We start from the raw sequence: 27,133 nt of genomic DNA on the forward strand, positions 1-27,133 counted from the left end.
GCCGCTCAGGGTTAATTCGCTTTATAAATAGACCTTGTGTATTACAATGTTTGCGTTTCTGTATCAAAACCCCAGACATGAATGAGAAATAGATGAAAATCTTTTGAGCAACCTCCCCAGCGAGATGACTTTTTTTCTCTTCCCTTCCCTCTACAAAATGTATAAATAATTTGTTGTGGATCCCCCCCCCCCCCTCTTTTCAGCGCCCGGCGTATTTCTCTCAGTTTTTTATGAATTTATTTATTTTTTTCATCAAAAAGCATCACAAGTAATCTGACCTTTTCTCTGAGCGGAATCATAACTTGGCTGGAGGAACTGTTTAAATTCAACTTGTCTTGACACATTTCTCTGGATTCCTATACATACCAATTTTAATCCCCTCTTTTTTTAAAAGAGTATTCTGGCCAGGCCTCTTGGAAAGGCCGAGGGGGGGGGGGGGGGGGGGGTGTACGTAAGTGTACCAGTGTACCTCTTACTCAACTCCATCATGGTCTTCACAAGAAAATTGAATTCTGTAAGTCTGGTGATCTAGGTGTAACGATTGGTGTCAGCAAGAACTGGATTCTGATTAATAGGTGATCTGCAGTATCACCTATAATGCAGATATATACCTGATTATATGATGATCTGCAGAATCACCAATAATACAAATATACCAACAGTAAATGCGATAGCAAAGTATAGTGCTTGGTGCAACAGTAGTACTGATAGGTAGCTATGCCACCCCAGTGGAGCTGGTGGGCACTAACAGTACAAAACCCCTCACCAGAGACTAGGGCCCTCTGGTGAGAGTAGAGTGGTCAGACCAATCGAGTTGGCAACAGACAGACAGATACGGTACAAAGTCAGAAGGCAAAGGCAGGAAGGTTTTAACAGGCAGAGTCGGCAACAAAATCAGATGAGCAGAAGTACAGAATAGTGGTGCTCAAATACCCCTTTTCAAAATTCGAGTTAGGTCGAATTCGAATAGTAAATTATTCGAGATCAGTCGAATATTCGAGTCGAATAATTTTTACTATTCGATTCGACCTCGGAATTCGAGCTCACTATTCGAGTCGGTATTCGAGCTCATTATTCGAGCTGACTATTCGAAATGGCCTTAAATAGCTTCCAACACTTGTTTTGAGGGTGAATGATGCAAGAAACCTCTTTTTTTCCAAGTAACAACAGCAAGTGATTATGTGAGGATGTTCCTTTAAAAAAAAAAGTTGAAAAGAGAAGTTGTGTCCAGAAATGTGTTCAGTACTGTATATACTTCTTCTTCTTCTTCTTCTTTATCTTCTATATCTTCTTCTTCTTCTTCTTCTATATCTTCTTCTTCTATATCTTCTTCTTCTATATCTTCTTCTATATCTTCTTCTTCTTTTATATTGTCTTCTTCTTCTTCTTCTTCATCTTCTTCATCATCATCATCTTCTTCTTCATCTTCTTTTTCTTCATCTTCTTCATCTTCTTCATCTTCTTCTTCATCTTCTTCATCTTCTTCTACATCTACTTCATCTTCTTCTTCTTCTTCTTCTACATCTACTTCATCTTCAACTTCTTCATCTTCTTCTTCTTCTTCATCTTCTTCATCTACTTCATCTTCAACTTCTTCATCTTCTTCTTCTTCTTCATCATCTTCATCTTCTTCTTCATCTTCTTCATCTTCATCTTCTTCATCTTCTTCTTCTTCATCTTCTTCATCTTCTTCTTCATCTTCTTCTTCTTCTTCTTCATCATCTTCTTCTTCTTCATCATCTTCATCTTCATCATCTTCATCTTCTTCTTCATCTTCTTCTTCTTCATCATCTTCATCTTCTTCATCTTCATCTTCATCTTCTTCTCCTTCTCCTTCTCCTTCTTCTTCTTCTTCTTCTTCATCTTCTTCATCTTCTTCTTCATCTTCTTCTTCACTTATTTCTCTTTTCAAATTTTTTTTTTAAAGAAATGCAGCTATTTTTGAGCGTAACAAATAGCTGGTGGCGCACGCATGTTGGAAGCGCCATTGTATGTGCTCCCTGGCAGTGGAAACACAGAGACAGCAGGAGGTAAATTCAGCAGCAGGAGGAGGAGGATGAGTGTGTGGCAGCAGGCAGTCAATGAGGCAGGCAGCGTGACATAATAGCCCTGGTACCTAGCGGTGATACCAGGGCTGTAAATAAACACAGCAGGCAGGATGTCCCAGACAGCGGTCGTGCAGCCCACATTGTGTCCAATACACAACTGGGACAACACAGTTTTCAACCCGGGCACCTCAGAAAAATTAAACCTTTTTTTTATGGTTTTTTGGTTTTGTTTGTAAAACAAATTACACAGATATATAGCTATTGTTTGACGTAATAGCTGGTGGCAGAGTGGCAGCAGAATGTAATTCTGTGTACCCTGGCAGTGGGAAACACAGACCGACAGCAGCAGCAGCAGGAGGAATGGAGGAGTAATGTGAGCAGCTATTGTTTGACGTAATAGCTGGTGGCAGAGTGGCAGCAGAAGGTAAATCTGTGTACCCTGGCGTTGGGAAACACAGACAGACAGACAGCAGCAGCAGCAGCAGGAGGAATGGAGGAGTAATGTGAGCAGCTATTGTTTGACGTAATAGCTGGTGGCAGAGTGGCAGCAGAAGGTAAATCTGTGTACCCTGGCGTTGGGAAACACAGACAGACAGCAGCATCAGCAGGAGGAATGGAGGAGTAGTGTGAGTGTGGCAGCAGGCAGGCAGCGTGACATAATAGCCCTGGTACCTAGCGGTGATACCAGGGCTGTAAATAAACACAGCAGGCAGGAGGTCCCAGACAGCGGTCGTGCAGCCCACATTGTGTCCAATACACAACTGGGACAACACAGTTTTCAACCCGGGCACCTCAGAAAAATTAAACCTTTTTTTTATGGTTTTTTGGTTTTGTTTGTAAAACAAATTACACAGATATATAGCTATTGTTTGACGTAATAGCTGGTGGCAGAGTGGCAGCAGAAGGTAAATCTGTGTACCCTGGCAGTGGGAAACACAGACAGACAGCAGAAGGGCAGTACACAGCAGCCCACTGTAGGTGTAAAATGTGTGGCTGCAGGCGACGTAATAGTCAAAGTGAACCAGGCTGGCTTAGTGAGCAGGAGCCAGGAGGTGGTAAAGGGTGGTAAGGCACATTAACGATGGTTCTTAGCCAGTTCATGTCCCCCTCTCGCCGACAACAGGGGCCAGGAACTCGCCTTCCACCCACGCCTGGTTCATCTTCAGAAACGTCAGTCTGTCCACAGACTTGTGAGACAGACGTGAGCGTTTCTCGGTGACCACACCACCAGCTGCACTGAAGCAGCGCTCGGACAGCACGCTGGAAGGGGGGCAGGACAGCACTTCCAGGGCGTACTGCGCCAGCTCGCTCCAGATCTCCAGGCGCTTGACCCAATACTCCATGGGATCAACAGGGGCATCGCTGTCAAGCCCGCTGTAGGACCCCATGTAGTCAGCCACCATGCGGGTCAGGCGCTGGCTGTGACCGGTGGAGGATGCTGCTGCATGCACCTCCTCTCTAGTCACTGCTGCCGGAGCCTCTACAGTCCTGTAGAGCTCGTGGCTGAGAGACAGCAGGTCTGTGGGGCGCTTGCTGCTGGATGCAGGCACCTGCTGCTGCCTCTGTGCTGGCTGCTGGACAGTGGGGGTGGAAGGCTGGGGGAAGGCTTCCTCCAAGCGCTCAAGAAGGGCCTGCTGCAAGCTCCTTATTTGTTGCGCTGGGTCTCCTGCTGCAGGCGGCAGGAACTGGCTCAACTTCCCCTTGAGGCGTGGGTCCAACATCATGCTGATCCAGATGTCCTCCCTCTGCTTCATCTGGATCACCCTGGGGTCTCTGCGCAGGCACGTCAGCATGTGCGCTGCCATTGGGAAGAGGCGGGCCACGTCTGCTGGCACATCGACGGCAGTGCTGCTGTCCTCATCCTCCTCCTCTGCCTCGTCAGCCTCATCCTCTCTCCACCCCCGCACCAACTCAGCTGCACTGTGCTGATCCCCCTCATCAGCAGCAAGGTCAGGGACCTCCACCAAGTCCTCCTCCTCCTCCCCCTCAGAGGTGGACTGTGCAGCTGCTTGCCGCTCCTGCTGGTCCAAGGCTGCCGCTCCCTGTTCCAGCAAAGCATCGAGGGCCCTGTTCAGCAGACAAACCAGGGGCACCCACTCGCAGACCATAGCATGGTCCCTGCTCACCATGTTAGTGGCCTGCAGAAAGGGAGCCAGCACTAAGCACACCTGCTGCATGTGCCTCCAGTCATCATCGGGGACGATGGACGGGATGTTGCTGGTCTTGTCCCTTCTCTGAGCGGCGGAAACAGTGGCCAGGGCAAGGTACTGTTTGACAGCGCGCTTCTGTTCAACCAGACGCTCCAACATCGGCAGGGTGGAGTTCCAGCGAGTCGGAACGTCAAGGATCAGCCGATGGCGTGGCAGATCCAGCTCCTTTTGCACGTCTTCCAGGCTCGCACAGGCTGCAGCCGAGCGCCGGAAGTGACGCACAACGTTCCTTGCCGTTTCCAGCAGTTCACCCATCCCCTGGTAGGTGCGCAAGAACTTCTGCACCACCAGGTTCAGCACGTGGGCAAGACAGGGGATGTGGGTCAGGTTTCCCCTGTCTATTGCGGCAACCAGATTGGCCCCATTGTCGGCCACCACCTCTCCGACTCTGAGGCCTCTGGGGGTCAGCCAAATCCTCTCCTGCTCCTGGAGTTTGGCCAACACATGGGTTGCCGTCAGCTTGGTCTTCACAAGGCTGACCAAGTGCAGCAGCGCTTGGCAGTGGCGGGCCTTCACGCTGCTGCTGAGGCGGGGGGTTTGGCCAGGTGTGCCGGAGGATGGCAGAGGATCGGAGGAACCTGCTGCAGTTCCCCTGAGCCTGCGGGGTGGCACCACCCACTGTGTTGCTGCTGCTGCTGTGCCCGCTGCTGCTCTCCCATCCTCACCCCCTTCCACCAAGCTGACCCAGTGGACAGTGAAGGACAGGTAGCGGCCTGTCCCGAAGCGGCTGCTCCAGGAGTCCATGGTGACGTGGACCCTTTCACCAACCGCGTGCTCCAGCCTTCGCTCCACATTGGCCATCACAAAGCGGTGCAGTGCAGGAATGGCCTTGCGGGAGAAAAAGTGTCTGCTGGGGAGCTGCCAGTCTGGGGCTGCGCAAGCAAGCAGCGCACGAATGTCGCTCCCCTCCTGCACGAGCGTGTACGGCAGGAGTTGGGAGCACATGGCCCGTGCCAGCAAGCCGTTCAGCTGCCGCACGCGACGGCTGCTGGGAGGCAGAGCCCTAACCACCCCCTGGAAGGACTCGCTCAAAAGGCTCTGGCGTGGCCTTTTGCTGGCATGGGAATCAGCAGACACAGCGGAGGAGGCCACTGAGGACTGGCTGCCAGAACAGGCCTCAGTGTCGGCGGCAGGAGTTGCAGAGGGGGGAGGAGCAGTGCGTTTCCGCACTCCTGCTGGTGCTGCTGGAGGAGCAGGAGGGCGGGTGGCTGCTGTTGCTGCTGCTGCTGAAGGCTGTGCAGTGATGGGTGTGGTGCCACTGCCAGCACCAGATGCCTTCAGCCTCTGGAACTCCTGATGCTGGTGGAAATGTTTCGCAGCAAGTTGGTTGATGAGCGAGCTGGTGCAGAACTTTAAGGACATTGATCATGTCAAAAAACCCAGGAGAGGTGGAAATCGAGATAAATTATTGCTTCGCAAGGAAACCTTTTGGATACATACATTGGACACTGTCGCCCCTAGAGGATTGAATCAGTACAATTCGTTTGCCTGTTATCTTGATGATAGGTGACTTACCATCAAAATGAATCAACTTTTGAGGCATGATTCTCGTGCTTTCTCCATCACTATGATATAGGCTACACGGTTGAGTTTTCATATACATGTATCTATTTGTGCACGTTTATTGTTCATCACAGATCATGATGTTGTCTTTTTCCCATTCCCTCCCCGTTTTCCCTTCCCTTACCCTTCATTCCTTTCCCCTCCCCCTCCCCCTCTTGTGTTAACTAATGCGAATTTCCACAGGAATCTCTTGCATTGCATGGCATTGCTTCATATCTTTTGGCTCCTTTAAAAATGACAATTGCCTCACAGGAGTGGCTTTGCCTCCCTAGGGTGAGTCCATTTGGACCTATATGCAATTGTCGTTCCTATGTGGGATGTGCCATATTAACACATGGCTTATCCACACTCCCAATATCTCCAGCCCTAATGTCACAATGTTGCCATCTAGGAGCATCCTCTGCCGCTGTCAGCAGTGACAGGATCCCCAGCGCGCTGCTGCCACACTGGGCAGACATCTGCGTGTCTGTACGGCGATGTTTATGGGTTGCCATCGCAACCCGTATAGCGGCGTTGCTATAGCAGCGCCGACGCCGTACATTGTGCGCATGTGCATTGCGCATAGCACCTGACGCGTGCGGAGGGCGGGGGGTTCTCTGTCCGCGATTCGCGGATTGGCTCGCTGGTGGCGCGCGGCCTTCTGGGTAATAGGTTGCGTTGGCAACCACCCATGGAGGCAGACCCGGCGGAGATAACGGCTGAAGCAACGGGAGGCGGCGATTTGGCGCGTCCCCTGGAGCGAATGGATTTGAAATTGTGCATTATTGACAGGTAATGGTGGGACATTGATAGGGATATGTACAGGGATTTTGCCTATGTATCTATGTGTGTTATATGTTATCCATCTTCCCAGGTTATGATTACTGTATATATGCAATGTTTGAATTATGATTGCTTAATCAAGAGATAAGAATTGTAATGTTTACATCGAGATGTGGGAGGGATGTTTCTCATGATTGGGGGTGGTTCTGTTTAATCACTTGGTGTATATATTTGGTGCAATTTTTTATCACATTTTTTATCACATTGTTTGTCTGCACTGTTCTGATGAAGGGGACCCTCTGTGGCCCCGAAACAATTGTTAACATGAGTGTTGACATGTGATGGATTAAATCTCGCTCATTGAAGAAGCTGGTGTGCTGACCAATTCCTTACTTCTGTGATATTACTCTGGATGTTGCTTAGCATCCCAGGTCATGCACCCGAAATTACCACTTGGAAAATGTGCCTCTCCACACTCTCTCTACTTTTCAGAACTTTAAGGGGTCTGCACCTCTGCTCAACTTCCGCTGACAGTGGTTGCAAGTGGCGTACTTGCTGTACACTGTGGGCATGGTGAAAAAGCACCAGATTGGTGACAGAAACATCCCCCTACGGCATGGAAGCGCTGCTGCCTGTCTCCCTGTGGTGGTTTGGGGGGGGGGGCTTGGGGGGCTTGGGTGCGGCTGGTGGTGGTACTGGCAGATGCTGCTGCTGCTGCTGCTGAGCCTGAGACACCAGCAGGCTGTGGGACCTGCCTACTGCTGCTGCCAATGCTTGCAATGATGCGCCTCCTTGCAAGGCCCACAAGAGCATCCTCCTCCTCCTCCTCAGAGCTGCTGAGGACGACATCCCCTGGAGGTGGTGGCACCCAGTCTCTGTCTGTCACCGGGTCATCAACATCCTCCCCCTCCTGAAACATGTCCTGCTGGGATGAGGACCCCCCAAACTCCTCTCCTGATGCATGGATGGGCTGCTTGACTGTCGCCACAGTCTTGCTGTCCAATCCCTCATCCCCCGAAGTGCCCATCAGCATCTCCTCCTCAAGATCGCCAACAACAGCAGACAATTTACTCATGATGCCTGGGGTCAAAAGACTGCTGAATGACAGGTCGGCGAGTGACGGTGAACTGGCCTCCTCCCCAGACCCTGCTGGGCGGCTGCTGCGAACAGGGGTGGTGGTGGTGAGGGTGGAGGCCTCAGATGCAGAGCTGATGGCGGGCTGCTCATCCTCCGTCATGAGTTGCACCACAGTGTCTGCATGCTTTTCCTCAATGGGACGTTTCCGACCCGGCTGGAGGAAAATCGGAGCAGGTGCTACACGCTGCTGCTGCTGTGTCTCTGCAGCGTGAGTTGCAGATGCTCCTGCTGGGCGGCGCCCAAGGCGTCCACAGCCAGTGGCTATGGGAGGAATGTTAGCCACTGACGCTGCTGCTGCTGCTGCGGAACTGTGCATGGTGGCGCGCCCGCACCCGCGGCTTGCCACAATGCTGCTCCCTCTCCTCCTGATTCCCTTGCTGCCCTTCCCCTTGCCCAAACCGCGCTGGCTGCCACTTCCAGACATCTTCGATGTTTTGGGCGTATAGACAAAAGTTTTTTAAAAGGGCGGGTGAAAAGTGGGGTACTTTAATGGAGTGGGTTGGTGGGTGAGGTGACTGAGTGAGTGTCCCTAGTACAGTAAGTAAGTAGTAACAGTCAGGAAGTACAACTAGCAGTTACAACTTACAATAATCAGTAGTAATCACAAGTAAATTTAGTGTGTGTACACTACAGACAGTGAGTGCACGCACGCGCAAACACGCGCAGGAGCTAGCCTATGAACAGTGACTGAGTGAGTGTCCCTAGTACAGTAAGTAAGTAAGTAGTAACAGTCAGTAAGTACAACTGACTAATTACAATAATCAATCAGTTATCAGAAGGAAATAGAGTGTGTGTAGTGTGTACACAGACAGTGAGTGCACACACGCAGGAGCTAGTAGCCTATGAACAGTGACTGAGTGTCCTAGACTCCTAGTACAGTAAGTAGTAACAGTAAGTACAACTAACTAATTACAATAATCAATCAGTTATCAGAAGGAAATAGAGTGTGTGTAGTGTGTACACAGACAGTGAGTGCACACACGCAGGAGCTAGTAGCCTATGAACAGTGACTGAGTGTCCTAGACTCCTAGTACAGTAAGTAGTAACAGTAAGTACAACTAACTAATTACAATAATCAATCAGTTATCAGAAGGAAATAGAGTGTGTGTAGTGTGTACACAGACAGTGAGTGCACACACGCAGGAGCTAGTAGCCTATGAACAGTGACTGAGTGTCCTAGACTCCTAGTACAGTAAGTAGTAACAGTAAATACAACTAACTAATTACAATAATCAATCAGTTATCAGAAGGAAATAGAGTGTGTGTAGTGTGTACACAGACAGTGAGTGCACACACGCAGGAGCTAGTAGCCTATGAACAGTGACTGAGTGTCCTAGACTCCTAGTACAGTAAGTAGTAACAGTAAGTACAACTAACTAATTACAATAATCAATCAGTTATCAGAAGGAAATAGAGTGTGTGTAGTGTGTACACAGACAGTGAGTGCACACACGCAGGAGCTAGTAGCCTATGAACAGTGACTGAGTGTCCGAGACTCCTAGTACAGTAAGTAGTAACAGTGAGTACAACTAACTAATTACAATATTCAATTACAATAATCAATCAGTTATCAGAACTTGGAAATAGAGTGTGTGTAGTGTGTACACAGACAGTGAGTGCACACACGCAGGAGCAGCTAGTAGCCTATGAACAGTGACAGTGAGTGTCCTAGTACAGTTACAGTATATAACTACAATACTAATACAATCAGTAGTAAAGGACAGCAGAAATACTGGTATAGAATAGAGAGAAATAAACAGAGGACAGGAGGACAGCTGCCCACACAGGCAGGCCCTGAGGCCTAAAGCTGTAAGCCTGCCGCAGCTGGCCTGTCTCTATGTAACACAAAAGCTACTAACTAAAATACAATGTCTAACTAACTAACAACAATATAGGTGTGTATAGGAGGTGTATGTGAGCAAAAACGCTAGGTAAATGACCACAATAAAGCTCTTGCTAAGCCAAAGCACAAAGGAGCAACTCTCTCTTTATGCAAGTCTCAGGCAAGGACGGAGAAACGTAACATGGCGGCCGCTATTTATAGGGTAGGGGCTGGCCAGGGTCCCCCTCTGTGATTGGCTGCCGTCAGAGGGCCTGGGAGCCCTCTGATTGGCTCTAAGGACATCAATCTGGGCTATGACGCTATTCGAGCTCGATACCGAGCTCGAATAGCGCCGTTTGCTCGAATAGCTCGAATAGTGAATGGGCTATTCGAGTGTACGCGAATAGCCCATTCGAATAGCTGCAGCTATTCGGAGCTCGAATACCGAGCTCGAATAGCTGAAAAAGAGCTCGAATATTCGAGCTACTCGAATATTCGAGCTCTGCTGAGCACCACTGGTACAGAATCACTGAGAGTAAGAATAGTCAGAGCAAGCAAGAGTCATACACAGATAATACAATATTCAGTTATAATTATGGCTATCAAACAATCCTATCTCTGTGTGAAATTCCTGGTTTCCTCCCGGATTGAAACACACCAGATCTAACTAAGGTCTGAGCGCTAACACGAAGTATTTGCAACAGTAGACAAGTTGCGAGTGATTCAGGGAAGCTTAAGAAGCAGAGGAGACCCCTCCAGCATGCCCCCTCTCATCAACCAATGAGGAGCGGCGAGCGTCTCCTCTGACGTCAGCCGACCGGCCGGTCAGCTGACGCGCCTCCTCCCCGCATAAAGGTCTCGTCTATGCGCGCACGCGACAATGCAACCCTATGTGCTGCTGACAAACCCGTCCTCAGCATGCTAGACGTCCAAGGAGCGGATAGATCGTTAGGCAGAGAAATGGAGACGGGTGCCGTGGTATCGCTGTTCACCGCAGCCATCTCTTCCGTGTTTGTTACACTAGGTCATAATTTCGGCCTACAAAATGTGGAAAACTCAGATATAGACGTTGATAGAAAGGATCTGCCATCGACTGACTGATAGGGATGCTCGTTCAGATTTAGATTTTAATATAAACATTGGAAGTCACCAAGGTGGGTGCTAGGCTCATAAAAACATCAATATCCATTTTCATAAATTATTTTATTTTGTTTCTTACCAACTTCTCCCTTCACATCTGGCAATGCACATCTAGCAAAATTTTGGAATAAAATTATGAGAAGTTGTTTCAAACTTTATTAATCCAAAAGTAATTCATAGCTTATTTTACTCTGGAAGAAACATACTTCTTATTTGTATAAAACAGCTGGAAGAAAAAACGCAACATAAATGTTCTGTGAGTAACTTGTCTATAATGTTCCATCATCATAATTGATTTCAGCTGCACTTGTAAATTTGTTATCGGGTGTCGAAACACAGGCAATTATCAGGCACCCAATTCTAGCAACCTATCGTGATAAGCCTGGGCATTGACTACCCAATCCTAGCACCCTTTCGTGATAAGCCTGGGCATTGAGTACCCCATCCTAGCATCCTATAGTGATAAGCCTGGGCATTGAGTATACCCAATCCTAGCACCCTATCGTGATAATCCTGGGCATTGAGTACCCAATCCTAGCACCCTATCGTGATAAGCCTGGGCATTGTGTACCCAATCCTAGCACCCTATCGTGATAAGCCTGGACATTGAGTTCCCAATCCTAGCACCCAATCGTGATAAGCCTGGGCATTGGGTACCCAATCTTAGCACCCTATCATAAGCCTGGGCATTGAGTACCCAATCCTAGCATCCTATTGTGATAAGCCTGGGCATTGAGTACCCAATCTTAGCACCCTATCGTGATAAGCCTGGGCATTGAGTACACAATCCTAGCACCCTATCATGATACGCCTGGGCATTGAGTACCCAATCCTAGCACCCTATCATGATACGCCTGGGCATTGAGTACCCAATCCTAGCACCCTATCGTGATAAGCCTGGGCATTGAGTACCCAATCCTAGCACCCTATCATGATAAGACTGGGTACTGAGTACCTAACCCAATGTCTTTGGGTGGTTGAAGCAAATCCACTAGCTTAATTTTTTGTATATCCATATTTCTCATTGTAAAAAAAATGTGTCCAAAGCAGGACACAAACAGACATGGAAAGAAAAGGTACCAGGTGGTAGACACACGCCCTCACGCCTCTCCCAGCTGCAGTGTAGGCTACATGAGGGGTGAGTCTGCTTTCCATGTCTATGTCCTGGCAAAGAGCTGCATCTTGTGATGATCAGAATAAGCTCATTACAGTTACGCAAAATTGTGTCAATTTTCGCAATTATGGTCATTAGTGATTACGATTCAGAAATTCAAATGATTTTGAGTAATATATTTGTAATTTTTGTCTAATTTCATGCTGACTTTAGTTAATAGCAAGGCCCCCGTACATGCTATCATCACCAACATTTTATGTTAAGGCGGGATTGTCAGCCAGAAAATCAAATTCCATTTTCCCACTGCTCTATTTCTGCTTAAATAAATCTTACCTCAGTCAGCCTGGTTCTATTCTGGTGCATTGCTGGGGAGAGGGAAGCTTGTTATCTCTCCTCCCAGATTCCTGCTCCTCACTGATTGCCTGAGTGCAGTTCAGTGTTACACAAGACTGAGAAGGAAATACACCTCACCCCTCTGCAGAAGGCTGCTGAAATCCAATCTATGCTGCGTTCACATGTATTTACAAAGCAAGCTAGATATGACAGTGCTGTTTCTTGACAAAACAAAAGAGTAAAGGAGAAAGTGACATCAGGATTGGCTTAAATCAGAGGCAGTAAAAATGGAAAATGCCTAAAATAGTTTTCTCTTTATTAACTAGATAAAATTCGCTGAAATCAACACTTGGGCAATACAATACATATGTTATGTAAGTATCTATTTATATATGTGTTTATTTGTTTTTCCTGGGATAGTATGGCTGTCCTGCTGCTTTAAAGAGAGCCCAAGGTTAACTCATAAAATAAAAAAAAAAACGTAGGCTACCTGATCTGCGGGGCTGAGCGGTTCAGGTAGCCGCAAAAACCGCCGCTCCCCGCCGCTCCTGTGAGCCACACTGGCCTACTTTTACTTTCGTGACCCTTGGATCACGAAGCTGCAAGGAAAGACTGTGCGTCTCTCACAGCGTGCAGGGAGGCGGGGGAGCGGCAGGGGGCGCAGCCAGGGAGAGAGAGCTGACCAATGGCAGCTCAGGAAACCCTGCAGGAATGACCCCTGGCGGGAGCGCTTAACAGGAATTCCCTCTCTTCTATGTTTACCTCCGAGAAAGCGACAAATATTGTTGTTAATCTTGGGGGGGCTATAGGGCGGTGGGGGGGGGGGGGGGTCAGAGAGCAGCGGTGGGGGGACACAGTGGCATGCCATTAGGCAGAGAAGGTTCCCAACTGCCCCCCATGGAACCGCCTCGGGTTCTCTTTAACCTCCTGGGCGATAATCCCGAGCTGAGCTCGGGGTATATCGCGCAGGAGGATTTCTCAGGCCCTGGTGGGCCGATTTGCATAACTTTGTTTTTGTTACACGCAGCTACAGGTGTAACTTCCAATCTCCGCTGATCCGCCGCTATCCGCCGTGCCGCGCAGCCCCCCCCCCCCCGACCCCTTGCGCAGCCTGGCCAATCAGTGCCAGGCAGCGCTGAGGGGCGTATCGTGACTCCCTCTGACGTCACGACATCTATGACGTCGGTGACGTCATCCTGCCCCGTCGCCATGGCGACCGGGGAAGCCCAGCAGGAAATCCCATTCTGAACGGCATTTCCTGCTTACTCTGATCGCCGAAGGCGATCGGAGTAGGAGGGGGGATGCCGCTGCGCAGCGGCTATCATGTAGCGAGCCCAGGGCTCACTACATGATTTAAAAAATAAATTTTTTAAAAATAAGTGCTGCGCCCCCTCCTGGGCGATGCAATTGTATCGCCCAGAGAGTTAAGGAGAGTAGTGGGGGGGGGGGGGGGGGGGGAATTTAATTTTCCTTTGCATTTTTTAAACAGATTTTTTTGAATTTTTTTTGTTTTAAATGTGTTCCCACTATTCCACTTAACACATGTAGCAATGTTGGTGACAATAGTATGTTTGCTATCAACCGCTAAAGTCAGCACAAACGTATGTGAAATTACGGTTTCGGATTATGGTTACAAACTAAGTTGCAATTTTTCCCGAAATGTAACATTAAGATTTTACATTGTTTTAGCGAATGACGATGCAAAATTGCGATTATGCGAAATTCGCGCTCAGCACTAGCTGCATCCAGCCAGCGTGGCTGTAGATGGATTCTTGGTACACTGCCCAAGAGTCACATCTTGTTCAGCCTATTGAGACGCAAACTCCTCCCACTTCCTGTGTTACTTTATTGTGCCGCAAATTCATCTTTATTCCAACTGTAAATGTCTTTATCAATAGAATCTTTTCTAATTTAGTTACACTCCTATTTCCCCCCCCCCCCCCCCCTCTAAAGGCAAACTCATTTCTCCGGAACATAAATTCTATATATTTCAAGCTAATTATGCTGGATAGGGGGATAGATTTGGACAGAGAACTTGAAAAATCAATGTAATTGAAAATACAATGCTGGTTTGCGACGCAGCCAAGATGGGAGGGATAGCGAGCGTTCGGGTTTAATCTTTCTCTATCATTTTATACCGAACCATCGAAATAATGAAATTATCCTTCAAGATGGGTCGTTACCAGGTTCGAAAGTTCACGTTGTCCGGAGGTTTTTATCCGGAGATATTTCTCCTGCCGGTGAACGTTAATGCTTTCCTGCCATGGCGGTATTGATGAAATTAATCGTATTTGCGCTGATACCCCGCAGACGCGGAATGCAGGCAGCCGGTGAGGTCACTGGTCTGTAGTGAACAGCGTTTTGCGAGAGCTCTTCTCCTGATTAGATAACTACTGTAAGGGGACTAATCCTTGATGTCATTGGCGGTGGCAGGCCACACTTAGCCCTTTTCCTAGTGTAGGTCACCGTAAACAGGGTTTTCATTATGTCTAATGGTTAAGAAAATACACCGGTCTTTTCTTTTTCTTTGTGGCGTTTACTTAAAGAGAACCCGAGGTGAAAGGGATGTGGAGGCTGCCATATTTATTTCCTTTTAAACAATGCCAGTTGCATGGCTGTCTTGATGATCCGGTGTCTCTAATACTTTTAGCCATAGACCCTGAACAAGCATGCAGCATATCAGGTACTCTGACACTACTTCTGCCAGACGATCAACAGGGCTCCCAGGCAACTGGCTTTGTTTACAAGGAAATAACTATGGCAGCTTCCATATCTCTCTCACCTCGGGTTCCCTTTAAAGAGAACCCGAGGTGGGTTTGAAGAATATTATCTGCATACAGAGGCTGGATCTGCCTATACAGCCCAGCCTCTGTTGCTATCCCAAACCCCCCTAAGGTCCCCCTGCACTCTGCAATTCCTCATAAATCACAGCCACTCTGCTGACAAACAGCTTGTCAGAGCTGGCTGTGTTTATCTCTATAGTGTCAGCCTGCTGCTCTCCCCGCCTCCTGCAGAACTCCAGTCCCCGCCTGCATCCCTTCCCTCCCTGCTGATTGGAGGGAAGGGCAGGGGCCGGAGCTATGCAGGAGGCGGGGGAGCAGCTGAGACTGACACTACAGATGTAAACACAGCCTCACAGCACGGCTGTGATTTATGAGGGATTGCAGAGTGCAGGGGGACCTTAGTGGGGTTTGGGATAGCAACAGAGGCTGGGCTGTATAGGCAGATCCAGCCTCTGTATGCAGATAACATTCTTTAAACACACCTCGGGTTCTCTTTAAGGATGAATCCGTAAAAGGAGAACATACACACATAAGATAAAAGTCAACGGACATGGCTGATAATGACCGCTTTGGCTTTTCTAATGTGTGTACACTGTAGGGCTGAAGTCGCTTAAGGATCAAACATTTTGGATCTATAACGACCCTTGACGCCCGAGCCTACTTGATGGCAATGTTATTTTTGCTCCCCCAGCCATAGGAGGTGGAAGGGTTTAGTTTGGAACATTCTGCATACAAACTGTTTTGGAAGCTAACATCCTCCATTATGTCCATTTTTTTTTTAATTTTTTTTTTACTAATCAGAATCCTTGTTTTATTTAACAAGTGGTGGGTAGTTCAGAACATCTGCTCAACTTTTGTTGCACTTGTCATGAATCTGCTCCTGTTCTTTTCCATGCAATTTCAGTCATTAAGCCCCGGGTGTTGAAAAGTCATCTTTGTTGGCGAAACTTCTTGAAGGCCCTTGTATTTTTCACTAACTGCACCAAGTGGGTATGTGATGTACCGGGCCCCGCAGTCTCACTAGGACGAATGATCTTCACCACCTGTCCTCTCTTTAAACCGAAATATCTTGCCACGGGGTCTCCGGCCTGGATACGAGGGAGCGGGGATTCCTGCAGTTTATATCTTGCCAGCAGCTCGATGACTTCATCTTTGGTCATCGCCATGTCTTCTGGCACCAGCAGGGGCGCTTCTAGGCATAGGCAGTACAGGCCATTGCCTGGTGTGCCATTGGTCCTGGGGGCACCATGTTGCTGGATTAAGCCCCGCCCCTTGAATGAAGCCCCACTCTGTGGGTGTTCTATGACTTGCTTCTGCTGCATCTGCTTAGCATAAGTTGCAGGCAGCTGCCACTGTGTCCCCTTGTGCACCCTTTTTCCCCCTTTGTGCCTCCTTCTGTTTCATTATGCCTCCTTCAGTCCCTTGTGCCATGTCTGACCCCCTGTTTGTCCTTCTGTCTCCCTTTGTGCCTCCTTCTGTCTCCCTTGTGCCTCCTTCTGTCTCCATGTGCATTTTTCAGTCCCCCTGTACCACATATGCCTCCTTCTGTCCCCCTGTGCGCCTCATTCTGACCCCCTGTGTCTCCTTATGTCTCATTGTGCCTTTCTTTGTCCCTTTGTGCTACCTCTGCCCCCCTCCCCCCGTTCCTCCTCCAGTCCCACTCTGCCTCCTTCTGTCTCCCTTTGTGCCTCATACTTTTCTCCATGTACCTCCTCTGTCCCCTGCGCCTTCCTCTGTCCCCCTGTGCCTCATTCTGTTCCCCTTTGTGCCTTCTTCTGTCTCCCTGTGGCTCTGTCTGTCCCCCTCTGCCTCCTTCTGTCTCCCTGTGCCTCCTTACACACCCTCTACCTCCTTCTGCCCCCCTTTTGTTCTTTCTTCTGTACCCCATTGTGCATCATTCTGTATCCTTTGTGCCTCCTTATGCCCCACTTTGTGCTTTTTTTTGCCCCCCATTGTGCCTCATTCTGCCCCTTTGTACCTCCTTCAGTACCCCTGTGCCTTGTTCTTTACTCCTGTGCCTCCTTCTGCCCCCCTGTGTCTCCTTATGTCCTTTTTTGTGAACTCCTCCTGGCCCTCATGCTTTCTTCTTTCCCCCTGTACCCCATTCTTCTGTCCCCCTTGTGTCTCCTTGTGTCCTCCTTTGTAACTTCTTCTGTCCTCCTTTGTGCCTCATGAAAGTGGAGCCCTGTCTATATGTATTTTCTGATGAAACACTGCCTACATTACGTGTATTTTCTGGTGAAACGCTGCTCGCATTGTGTATTTTCTGGTGAAACGCTGCCGCATTTACGTGTATTTTTCTGGTGAAACGCTGCCAAAATAAGTGTAACTTCTTGTGAAATGCTGCCGCATTAGGATTATTTTCTGGTGAAACATTGCCGCATTACAATTATTTTCTGGTGAAACGCTGCTGCATTACGATTATTTTCTGGTGAAACGCTGCTGCATTACGATTATTTTTTGGTAAAAATCTGTTGCAATACAATTATTTTCTGGTGAAACACTGTTGTATTATGATTATTTTTTTGGTGAAACGCTGCCACATTATGATTATTTTCATGGGGGGGCGCCACAGGTTTTCTTGCCTGGAGTGACAAAATAGCTAGAGGCACCCCTGGGCACCAGCTTGTGTTCAGTGATGTTAATGAGAAGTTCCTGCTGCAGAAACTCTTCCAGGATGTATTTGGGAGCCATGTCCACCACCAGTGACTGCTTGGCTGATGGTGTCATCCCTTGTTGCACAATTAGGATGGCCCTGGTGATATTTTCTTCTTGCATCCTTTCATTATGTTCATTGTGATGCATCTGTTTTGAATGCAAGTTGTGTACTCTGCCTATAATTACAGTATGCTCTGCACATCTAAGCTGTTATTCATATGCAGCCTGTCTTGGGAAGAGCTGCTGTATAAAAAGCTGTTGCAATCCGTTCCTCTGCGCACCGATTGTCGTCCCTCAGCCCCCTTCATAGCAACAGAATGCATCATTATCCTGAAGGCTAGAGAGGTGTCTGTACAGTATCGGTCCCTTGATTTGTCACCAGTGAGATCGTTTCCCGATCCCCGATGGACGATAATTGCAAGTGTGTACATAGCGTCAGACTCTAAGGCTTCCTCGATCCCACAGAGTGCAGATCTGTTTGACATGCCCTCCCGTAACATCACATGGGTGGCATGTTGCACTGGGACTCTGGCCTTGCACCACTGCGTAAACTTTGTATGTATTTCCTATGTTTGGGTGGGCTTCTGACAGCCTAAAAACAAACTAACGAGTTATATGGAGGCTGCCATATTTATTTCCTTTTAAGCAATACCCGTTGCCTGCCTGTCCTGCTGATCCTCTGCCTCTAGATCTACATTCACACATACGATAACCATTGTCTGAAACGGCTGACAACGACCATTTCAGACCAGGATTGTATGTGTGTACAGCGGCTGCCAACTGACATTGCTCAGGCATCGTAAAAATCCGTCCTGTTGGATTTTTAACTACCACCTGCTTCCCGAGCATGACTGTTCGCAATGGTTTTTAGTAGCCCCGCTGACCGAGTAAAGCCGCTCTGTTGTCCGCCAATCATAGTCTCTCCGCCCCCTCCATATCTACAGAACACATCGCTAGCCTCAAGGCTAAAGATGTGTCTGTACAGCATTGTTCCACAAATTGTCACCCAACAGTTCTTACATGTGTGTACTCAGCTTAATACCTTTAGCCATAGCCCCTGAACAAGCATGCAGCAGATCGGGTGTTTCTGACATTATTGTCAGGTCTGACAAGATTAGCTGCTTGCTTGTTTCTGGTGTGATTCAGCCACTACTACAGCCAAACAGATCAGCAGGACTGCCAGGCAACTGGTATTGCTTAACAGGGGGCGGGGGGGGGGGATATGGAGGCTTACATATTTAATTACTAAACTGATTCTCTGCATCTAATACTTAAAGAGGAACTCCAGTGAAAATAATGTAGTAAAAAAAGTGCTTCATTTTTTACAATAATTATGTATAAATGATTTAGTCAGTGTTTGCTCATTGTAAAATCTTTCCTCTCTCCGATTTACATTCTGACATTTATTACATGGTGACATTTTTACTGTTGGCAGGTGATGTAGCTGCTCCTAGCTGTTTTGGCTGTTAGAGACAGCTGTAAACAGCCATTTCCTGTCTGTGAACATTGTTACATTGTGGCAGTTTGCCCAGAGTACCACGGTACTCAGAGCTTCTTGTGGGAGGGATTACAGCACAAAATCAGCCATACAGTGCCCCCTGATGGTCTGTTTGTGAAAATCATTATATTTCTCATGTAAAAGGGGGTATCAGCTACTGATTGGGATAAAGTTCAATTCTAGGTTGGAGTTTCTCTTTAAGCCATAGATCTTAAACAAAATGTATGGAGGCTGTCATGTTTATTTTACTTTTAAGGACTTGAGCTGAAAGATTTAGTCAGAACACCTGATCTGCTGCATGCTGATTCAGGGTCTATTGCTAAACCTATGTACACACATTAGATAAATATTTGCCTGTACCCTAGTCAAACAACCAATCAACAAGCTTTCAACCAATTTTCGGTAAGCAACTATGCACGACTGACTGCCACCGATGGCAACAAACAACCGATATCAGAAGTTAGCTGTGATCCATCCTGTTGGATTCTTTTCAGCCGAAGTTCATTCATCAAGTGGAGTATGCACAATTCATTAAATGACATATAACGATCTTGTTGTGTACAGCGCACAGTCAATCGTTCATAATGGCTCATGTTTGTACAGATATCGATCGTTTCAGTTAATTGCACCTCAGACGTCACTTCCACTTTATCTGTCAACTCCTTCTTTCTTGGATTGTTCGTGTGTGTATGCAGGTCGGTCGTTTGAGGTCGTTAACCTTCTCTGATCGATCATCTGTCAGCATTCAATTCAACTAATTTCAGCCTTATGTGTGTATGTACCTTAAGGCTACTTGCACACCAAGACGTTGCGTTAGGTGCTACGTTAAGGTCGCATAACGTGCACCTAATGCAATGCATGGTGGTGCGGGAGAGGACGGTAGAGTGAGCCGCGTTAGGCGGCTCTATCCCTATAAGGTCTCCCAGAGTGGCGCTGATTGGCCGGCGGGACCACGTGATGCGGAGCGAGACACTCCGCATCACGTGGTCCCGCCGGCCAATCAGCGGCCGCCAGTGCAGTGAATATTAAGTAGCCATGTGCGCGGCTACTGTAGCTGGCTCTCCCCGCCTCCTCTCCGCCCCCCACTGAGCATGTGCAAACAGTCTAACGCGGCTATAGTCGCTGTAACGCCGTAGCATGCTGCACTTTCCGGACAACGTGCAGCGTTACATGTAACGCAACGTGGGCAGTGTGAACAGCCCACTTGTGTTACATTGCTGTGCGTTGGGGGAGAGTTACAGGCGCACTAACGTGCGCCTGTAACGTCTTAGTGTGTAAGCAGCCTAATGGCCCATACTCACGAGGGACTTTTGTCGCCTCAACACGCGGCGCGCGCGTGTTGCGGCGACAGGTCGCCCGTGAGTATGGGCCGTTGCACGCGCGCGCACCCCGAACTGTCGCCCGTCGCTCATGTCGCCATGCGATTGAAAGTTTCAATCGCATGGCGACAGTCGCCGCCGCACCTCCGCCGCAACTGTCGCTAGTCCGCGTGAGTACGCGGACTAGCGACAGCAACCTCCATTAAAGTATATGGAGCTTCCGGCGGAGGGAGGAGGAACGTCGGCGACAGCTTCCGCCTCGCCGCTGGTCCCTCTTCCGCGTGTGTACGCGGAGGGACCTGGCGAGGAGCTGTCGCCGGCCTGTCGCCCACACGCTCACGTGTGCTGGCGACAGGCAACATTTGCAGCCCGTGAGTACGGGCCATTAGAGTATTAGAGGCAGAGTATCAGCAGGACTGCCAGGCAATCTGCATTGTTGACAAGGAAATAAATATGGCAGCCTCCATATACCTCTCACTTTAAACATCCTTCAAAAACAATGACCCTTGTTTTCCTGGGAATTCGGTTTCGATGAGAGAATTCTCCAGAAAATTTGATGGTTTATTTCTAGATTTTGTGACAAGAAAAAGGATTTAAACTGCAACACGGTGCATGTGAATATGAGTATTTTCTAACTTAATGCCTCAAATGCAATCAGGAAATTGATGTGATTCCAACTTTGCATTTAGCTGTCGACCTTCAGCAGAAGACATTTTACAGAGAAACTGTAACCAGGGATTGAACTTCAGCCCAATCAGTAGCTGATCCCCTTTTACCACCAGAAATCTTTACCTTTTCTCAAACAGATCATCAGGGGGGTCTGTATGGCTGATATTGTGGTGAAACCCCTCCCACAGTATGATGTAATGAACATGGTCCTGCCAGTTTCCTATCTGTGAACCTTGTTGCATTGTGGGAAATAACAGCTTTTTCCTTCTGCCAAACAGGCAGTATGGCCTGGTGCACACCAAAAAACGCTAGCAGATCCGCAACATGCTAGCAGATTTTGAAACGCTTTTTCTTCTATTTCTGTAGCGTTTCAGCAAGCATTTTGCGGTTTTGTGTAGCGGTTTTGGTGTAGTAGATTTCATGTATTGTTACAGTAAAGCTGTTACTGAACAGCTACTGTAACAAAAAACGCCTGGCAAACCGCTCTGAAGTGCCGTTTTTCAGAGCGGTTTGCGTTTTTCCTATACTTAACATTGAGGCAGAAACGCATCCGCAATCCAAAATCTGCAGCAGCCCGGGAGTATGCGTTTCTGCAAAACGCCTCCCGCTCTGGTGTGCACCAGCCCATTGAAATACATTACCCAAGCGGATCCGCAGCCGCAAGCGGATCGCAAACCGCAGCCGAAACGCTCTGGTGTGCACTAGGCCTATCTCCCTTTTTGGAATGTTCGTTTAGGCCTGGGACCCACCACAAAGCGCTATCACAATCGCTAGCGTTTAGCAGGAGTGCTTTGCAAGCGATTTTTGGGAGCGATTTCCCTGCTCCTATACAATACATTACAATGGAAACGCTCCCAAAATAATGCATGTCCTGCAATTGCTATTTGCCTAATCACAATCACTCTAGTGTATTCTGTCCCATCTATTTACATTAGCAGAGCGTTTAGTGCTAGCGATTGAAAGCAATGGTAAAAAACCAACAACACTCTAGTGGGTTCCAGCCCCTACTGAGAGTTCTATGCACAGAGATCACCTGACATGAGTAAACAGGTCACCACAAGTGATACATTTCAGACTATAAATCAGGGAGTGGAAAGATTTTACAGTGGGGAAACTCTAAAGCATTTATAAATTAATATTGTAACAAAACAAAAGCAATTATATTCAATACTTTATTTTCACTACAGTTCCTCTTTAATTCTATTTTCTGATCATAAAAAACAGAGCTATCTTATTCCACCTCAGAGGTAGTTATTTTATTAATCCTCTAAGTGGCCGAGTCCCCTAGCAGGCCAGAGAGCGCATGCGGGGCTGCTCCCGGCGTCTCTGCGCACGTGCAAGCTGGATGGATAGACTCTGCTATAAATCTCTGGCGCTTGGGTCAGGAACAAATGAATTGGCTCCAAATCATGCTGCCATGGCCTGCGAGTAATGGCGTGCCAGTGCGCAATGCTATATAACAGCCTCTTTCCATAAAGAGAGGGGGAAATTTATAGCTCGGTGATTTCTGGTCTTTAATTAAAAGTTTTCGATGTGTATTCTGATCGCCGGCTAAAAATAGCTGCGCTGTGCAAAACGGGCTGCGCGCAATCATCCAGATCTGCAGTTTACTCCGCGCCGTCATCGGGGAATAGCTTGCAATCTGATTTATGGCCTTGTTAACTGATGCACCGTCATTCTGAACAGATAACAATTAATAGAGAGAGAAGCCATGTGGACGACGTGGCGTTGGGCGCCCCAGGAAAGGCCGTGACATCCCCCAGGCAGAGGATAACTGGGATGTCCTTGGGCACCGTATATCAACCTGCAGGAAATGCAGAGGGGGCAGATTTTGACTCGCTCCTTCACCGTCGAGCGGTTTTCTAAGTGATGGGGGAAAAGAAAAAGTTTATTTGTAAAGTGAACCTGTGGCGAATCCCGAGTTCTGTCCTCCAGATCAGAGATGTTCGAGCGAACATGCCGTCAAAAATCATTTTGCATTAAGTTTTGTTTTTTTTGTTTTTTGCATTTTTATGTGATTTTTACAGTGATTTTAATGAAAATGAATTGCAGCGATTAGCACTTAGAAAGAGCTCATGGTGAAGCACAACTCCTAGAAGTCTGTAAGGGGCTACAAAGGACCAAAAAGCCCTCTTACTAAAATGCTATGTAAAACAAAAGATGGTCTTCTTAAAACAGAAGGTATTTGCAATAATGATTTGCATATTCAGCAGTGAAGCATTGTGGGAGACATATGCTCACTACAACCTGAATAATCACAAATACCTTCTGTTTTAAATGGGTTCTCCAGGGGGGGTTGAAAATAAAATCTGACACTTACCTGGGGCTTCTATTGGCCCCCTGCAGCTGTCATGTCCCGCACTGTCCTCCTCCAATCCGCCATTCCCCGCCACCGGCACCAGGCAATTATTCGTCTAACAAGACAAAAAATGATAGCTCACGTCATTGGAAGCGTACTGCGCAGGCGCAGTACGAAGTTTGCTTGTACTGCGCCTGCGCAGAAAGCTTCCAAAGATGTGTGCGGGAGCAAGCACGCGCGCGGATGCGCAGCAGCAGTTGGATGGGATGCCGAGCTAGACAGGGACCGGAGGCTGAGAGCGGCGGATCGTTAGAGGACGGCATGGGACATTACAGCTACAGGGGGCTGATAGAAGCCCCAGGTAAGTGTCTGTTTTTATTTTCAAACCCCCCGGAGAACCCCTTTAAGAAGGCAAACTTTGCTTTTTGTTTTTCTTGGTAAGGTTTCCCTTTCTCTTCAGAAAAGCTGCAGTGAAATCTGACTTTCTTTACCTTGATAAGGGTTTCTTCCTCTTCAGAAAAGCTGAAGTGAAATAACTATTTTTATGGTTTATCTTGATAAGGTTACTCCTTTCTATTTGGAAAAGCTGCAGTGAAATCTGACCACTGTAGTCATTAATCAGAACAGTGAGGCAGTTTGTTTCTGCCCTGAGGTGTTTCAGTGCAGGATTTGGCTCTTGGAGTTTGAGGTTTCATCATTTGACTGATACGCCAGACATAACCATGCTGAAACCACCAAAATGCCAACAATGCATACACTAGGGATGAGCGAAGGGATTTTGCAGAGTTTGGTATTTCAACTTTTGCATTGGAATTTTGCAATTTCTTAGCTGAAATTTTAGAATGCTGTCCTTAAAAATTCCAAAATAATTTTGCATAGATGTTTCACACTTGGGCTTAAAATTTTAGCATTTTTGAATTTCCCCTAGTCCACTGAGCTTTTCAGTACACCTTTTTCACTCTAATTTTGCATAAAATAGCAAATAATGTCTACTGGGCATGCCCAAGGGAAAATAAATGCAAAAATTTGTAGCGAAAATGCAGAAAATCTATGCAAAATGTTAATCTATCGTGAACATAATTTAACAAATTTGCACTAACCATTTTGGTGCAAAAATATACGCACAATAAATGACAAGTTTGTGTTTTCACAAACTCGGAATCAGCAAAGTATGAAATGCACTAAAAAATGTGTGCCAAATAGGTTATGCAGCGAACCATTCAATCTTCTGGACTTCTTCATTAGGGAGTGTTTTTCAAATTGTATTTAAAAAAAAAAAAAAACTTGCCAGGGAAGTTTAGCTGCCGGGGGAGGCAAAAAAACTGCAAGGTCAAGAGAAAGGATATAGTTTTTACATTAGGGAATAGAACTAGGGGAGGCAGGGTCGATACAATTGGGTTTAGCTAGGACATGGGGGGGGGGGGGGGGTGTAAATATTTGAAATGGTGAACGGGGTGAAAATGAAAGGTTATAGAGGAGGAATTAAGGAAAGACTCACGTTCAGCCCACCTAGTGGCATCAATACCTGATGAAGTGGACAGGGTTTGGGAAACGCTTCAAATGACATAAGTAGTAAAGGCAATTTTTGTTTTTTTCAGGGGAGTAATCACCTTCAGGGGTGTTGCTAGAATCTTAAAGAGAACCCGAGGTGTGTTTAAAGAATGTTATCTGCATACAGAGGCTGGATCTGCCTATACAGCACAGCCTCTGTTGCTATCCCAACCCCCCCTAAGGTCCCCCTGCACTCTGCAATCCTCCATAAATGACAGCCGTGCTGTGAGGCTGTGTTTACATCTGTAGTGTCAGTCTCGGCTGCTCCCCCGCCTCCTGCATAGCTCCGGTCCCTGCCCCCGTCCCTTCCCTCCAATCAGCAGGGAGGGAAGGGATGCAGGCGGGGACTGGAGTTCTGCAGGAGGCGGGGAGAGCAGCAGACTGACACTATAGAGATAAACACAGCCAGCTCTGACAAGCTGTTTGTCAGCAGCGTGGCTGTGATTTATGAGGGATTGCAGAGTGCAGGGGGACCTTAGGGGGGTTTGGGATAGCAACAGAGGCTGGGCTGTATAGGCAGATCCAGCCTCTGTATGCAGATAACATTCTTCAAACCCACCTCGGGTTCTCTTTAAGAGATCTGGGGCACATTTGGGCACAGGTATAGGAACTTTTAGGATAGAAGAAATAAGGCTGAACATTTTGTTACAGAGTCTCTTTAACAGAGGTCTAAGTAGCCCTGCCCAGCAAAATGTTGTATAAAGCCTTCTCTCTATTAATACAAACAAAAATGCAGCATATCACATAAATAGGCAGTGTCACTGAAACATAACTAGGCAGTTACCTGGCTTCTGTGCTGGCAGCACTGGCTTTCTGCTGGGTGGACTGGCCTGCTGCCAGGTTGTCTGGCATTTCCCACATAGCATTCTCTGACCTTCTAGTGGACCCACTCCCATTCTCCCATGGGCCTCCCATTGAGGCACCACAGATCCCAGCATGCCCCCCATAAAAGCATCACAGTGCCCAGCATGGCCCCATAGTACCCAGTATGCCCACCTAAAGGCAACACAACACCCAGCATACCCCCCGGCGGAAGCACTACAGTTCCCAGCATGCCCACCATTGAGGCACCACAGCTGACTCTGCCTGGGGGACATCCGGGGCACCTCAGTATAGATCCGAGGCACGTGCCACTGATCTTTGGGGCTAGCAACGCCTCTGGTGACCTCTTTTTTTATCTGACACCTCTAGCCTTATCACTTGTGTGGGCTCTCCTGTGTCTGATAGTCTAGTTGAGGAGTAGTATTCATCCCACTAGGGGGGAGGGATACATCGGGGGTGGGGGTGAGGCTCATTAAGGGATACTGCTGATATTGTACACTACGCTGGGATATTCTGACCTGTCTGGGACCAGAGAGTGAGCGCTCTAGTGGTTGTGAGTGGGATCCGACATATTGGATCAGCACTAGGGATGCTCATTCAGTTTCAGTGGAATTGAGATTTACGCACATCTGTTCGGAAATTGTAATTGTGTAGAAATCAGATTTACAGCAACTCTGTATTTAGCCCAACCACAGAACTCGGAAGCATTGGACCAATCGGAGAATGCAGGATTTTTCTGCCAAAAATTGTATCGACGCAAATCATTTTAGACCAATTACAAGATTTTCCGTTTTTCTGATTTCGGTTTTTACGATTTTTTTATTTTTGGCATTCTCTGATGCAAAAATGACTAATAAGATACTGCTCAAAAAATCGGACATCATAAAATGGAAATCGTAAAAACAGAAATTTGGCATTGGAGTGTCCGAGGAATCAGAAGTGGGCATTTCTGACCATCCCTAGATCACAGACAATGTGGTGTTATAACTGTTCTTACAATCGTCTCATGCAATGAAAATCTGGTGTGTATACATGGATTAGGTCAACCAGTACAGGATATTGAGTTAAGTTTGGTCCGCTTTACAGATAAACCAGCAGCGGCTGTGCTGCATTCAGATTGTATGGTCACACTGACCCTCTCCGGGGATGTACTGTGATCATCGGCGGTCACTTGTGTGCGCGGGGGTCACTCATCACATGAATGGCGACACCACCCAAGTCCAAAGCAGTCCTACCTGTCAGCATTGTCTGTGGCAGAAACTGAACGCAAGCATTGTACACACAGTAGATGGCGTTCGGGCCGAGGTGGCCACCCGGGGCTGCCCCAGCTAAGGATCTAGCATGTGTTTGTACAGCCCTACAGTACGTCTCTCAGACATCTGGCCTACTGGATCAACTCGTACGA

General features: G+C 47.6%; 2 protein-coding genes across 7 annotated transcripts in view; one reads left to right on the forward strand and one right to left on the reverse strand.

Moving 5' to 3' along the window:
• Window positions 1–27,133, forward strand: part of LRRC4C (leucine rich repeat containing 4C) — a 1,282,052-nt gene that overhangs the window by 1,137,656 nt on the left and 117,263 nt on the right. The window lies entirely within an intron of this gene.
• Window positions 15,842–17,690, reverse strand: LOC137537969 (DNA-directed RNA polymerases I, II, and III subunit RPABC1-like). Its single transcript, XM_068259891.1, has 2 exons — window positions 17,525–17,690; window positions 15,842–16,080 (listed from the first exon to the last, which is right to left on the reverse strand). Exons 1-2 carry the CDS (start codon window positions 17,688–17,690, stop codon window positions 15,842–15,844), a joined length of 405 nt encoding a protein of 134 aa, XP_068115992.1.

Source organism: Hyperolius riggenbachi, chromosome 11 (assembly GCF_040937935.1).
Source record: "Hyperolius riggenbachi isolate aHypRig1 chromosome 11, aHypRig1.pri, whole genome shotgun sequence".
NCBI classification, from domain to species: domain Eukaryota; kingdom Metazoa; phylum Chordata; class Amphibia; order Anura; family Hyperoliidae; genus Hyperolius; species Hyperolius riggenbachi.

Bases quoted from the DNA above. Each gene is read 5' to 3' on its own strand.
- LOC137537969 (XM_068259891.1), bottom strand. From the start codon at position 17,690: ATGCAAGAAGAAAATATCACCAGGGCCATCCTAATTGTGCAACAAGGG. The intron at 16,081-17,524 runs GTGCCTCTAGCT...TGGTGCCAGAAG, and splicing joins ACACAAGCTGGTGCCCAGGG to ACATGGCGATGACCAAAGAT.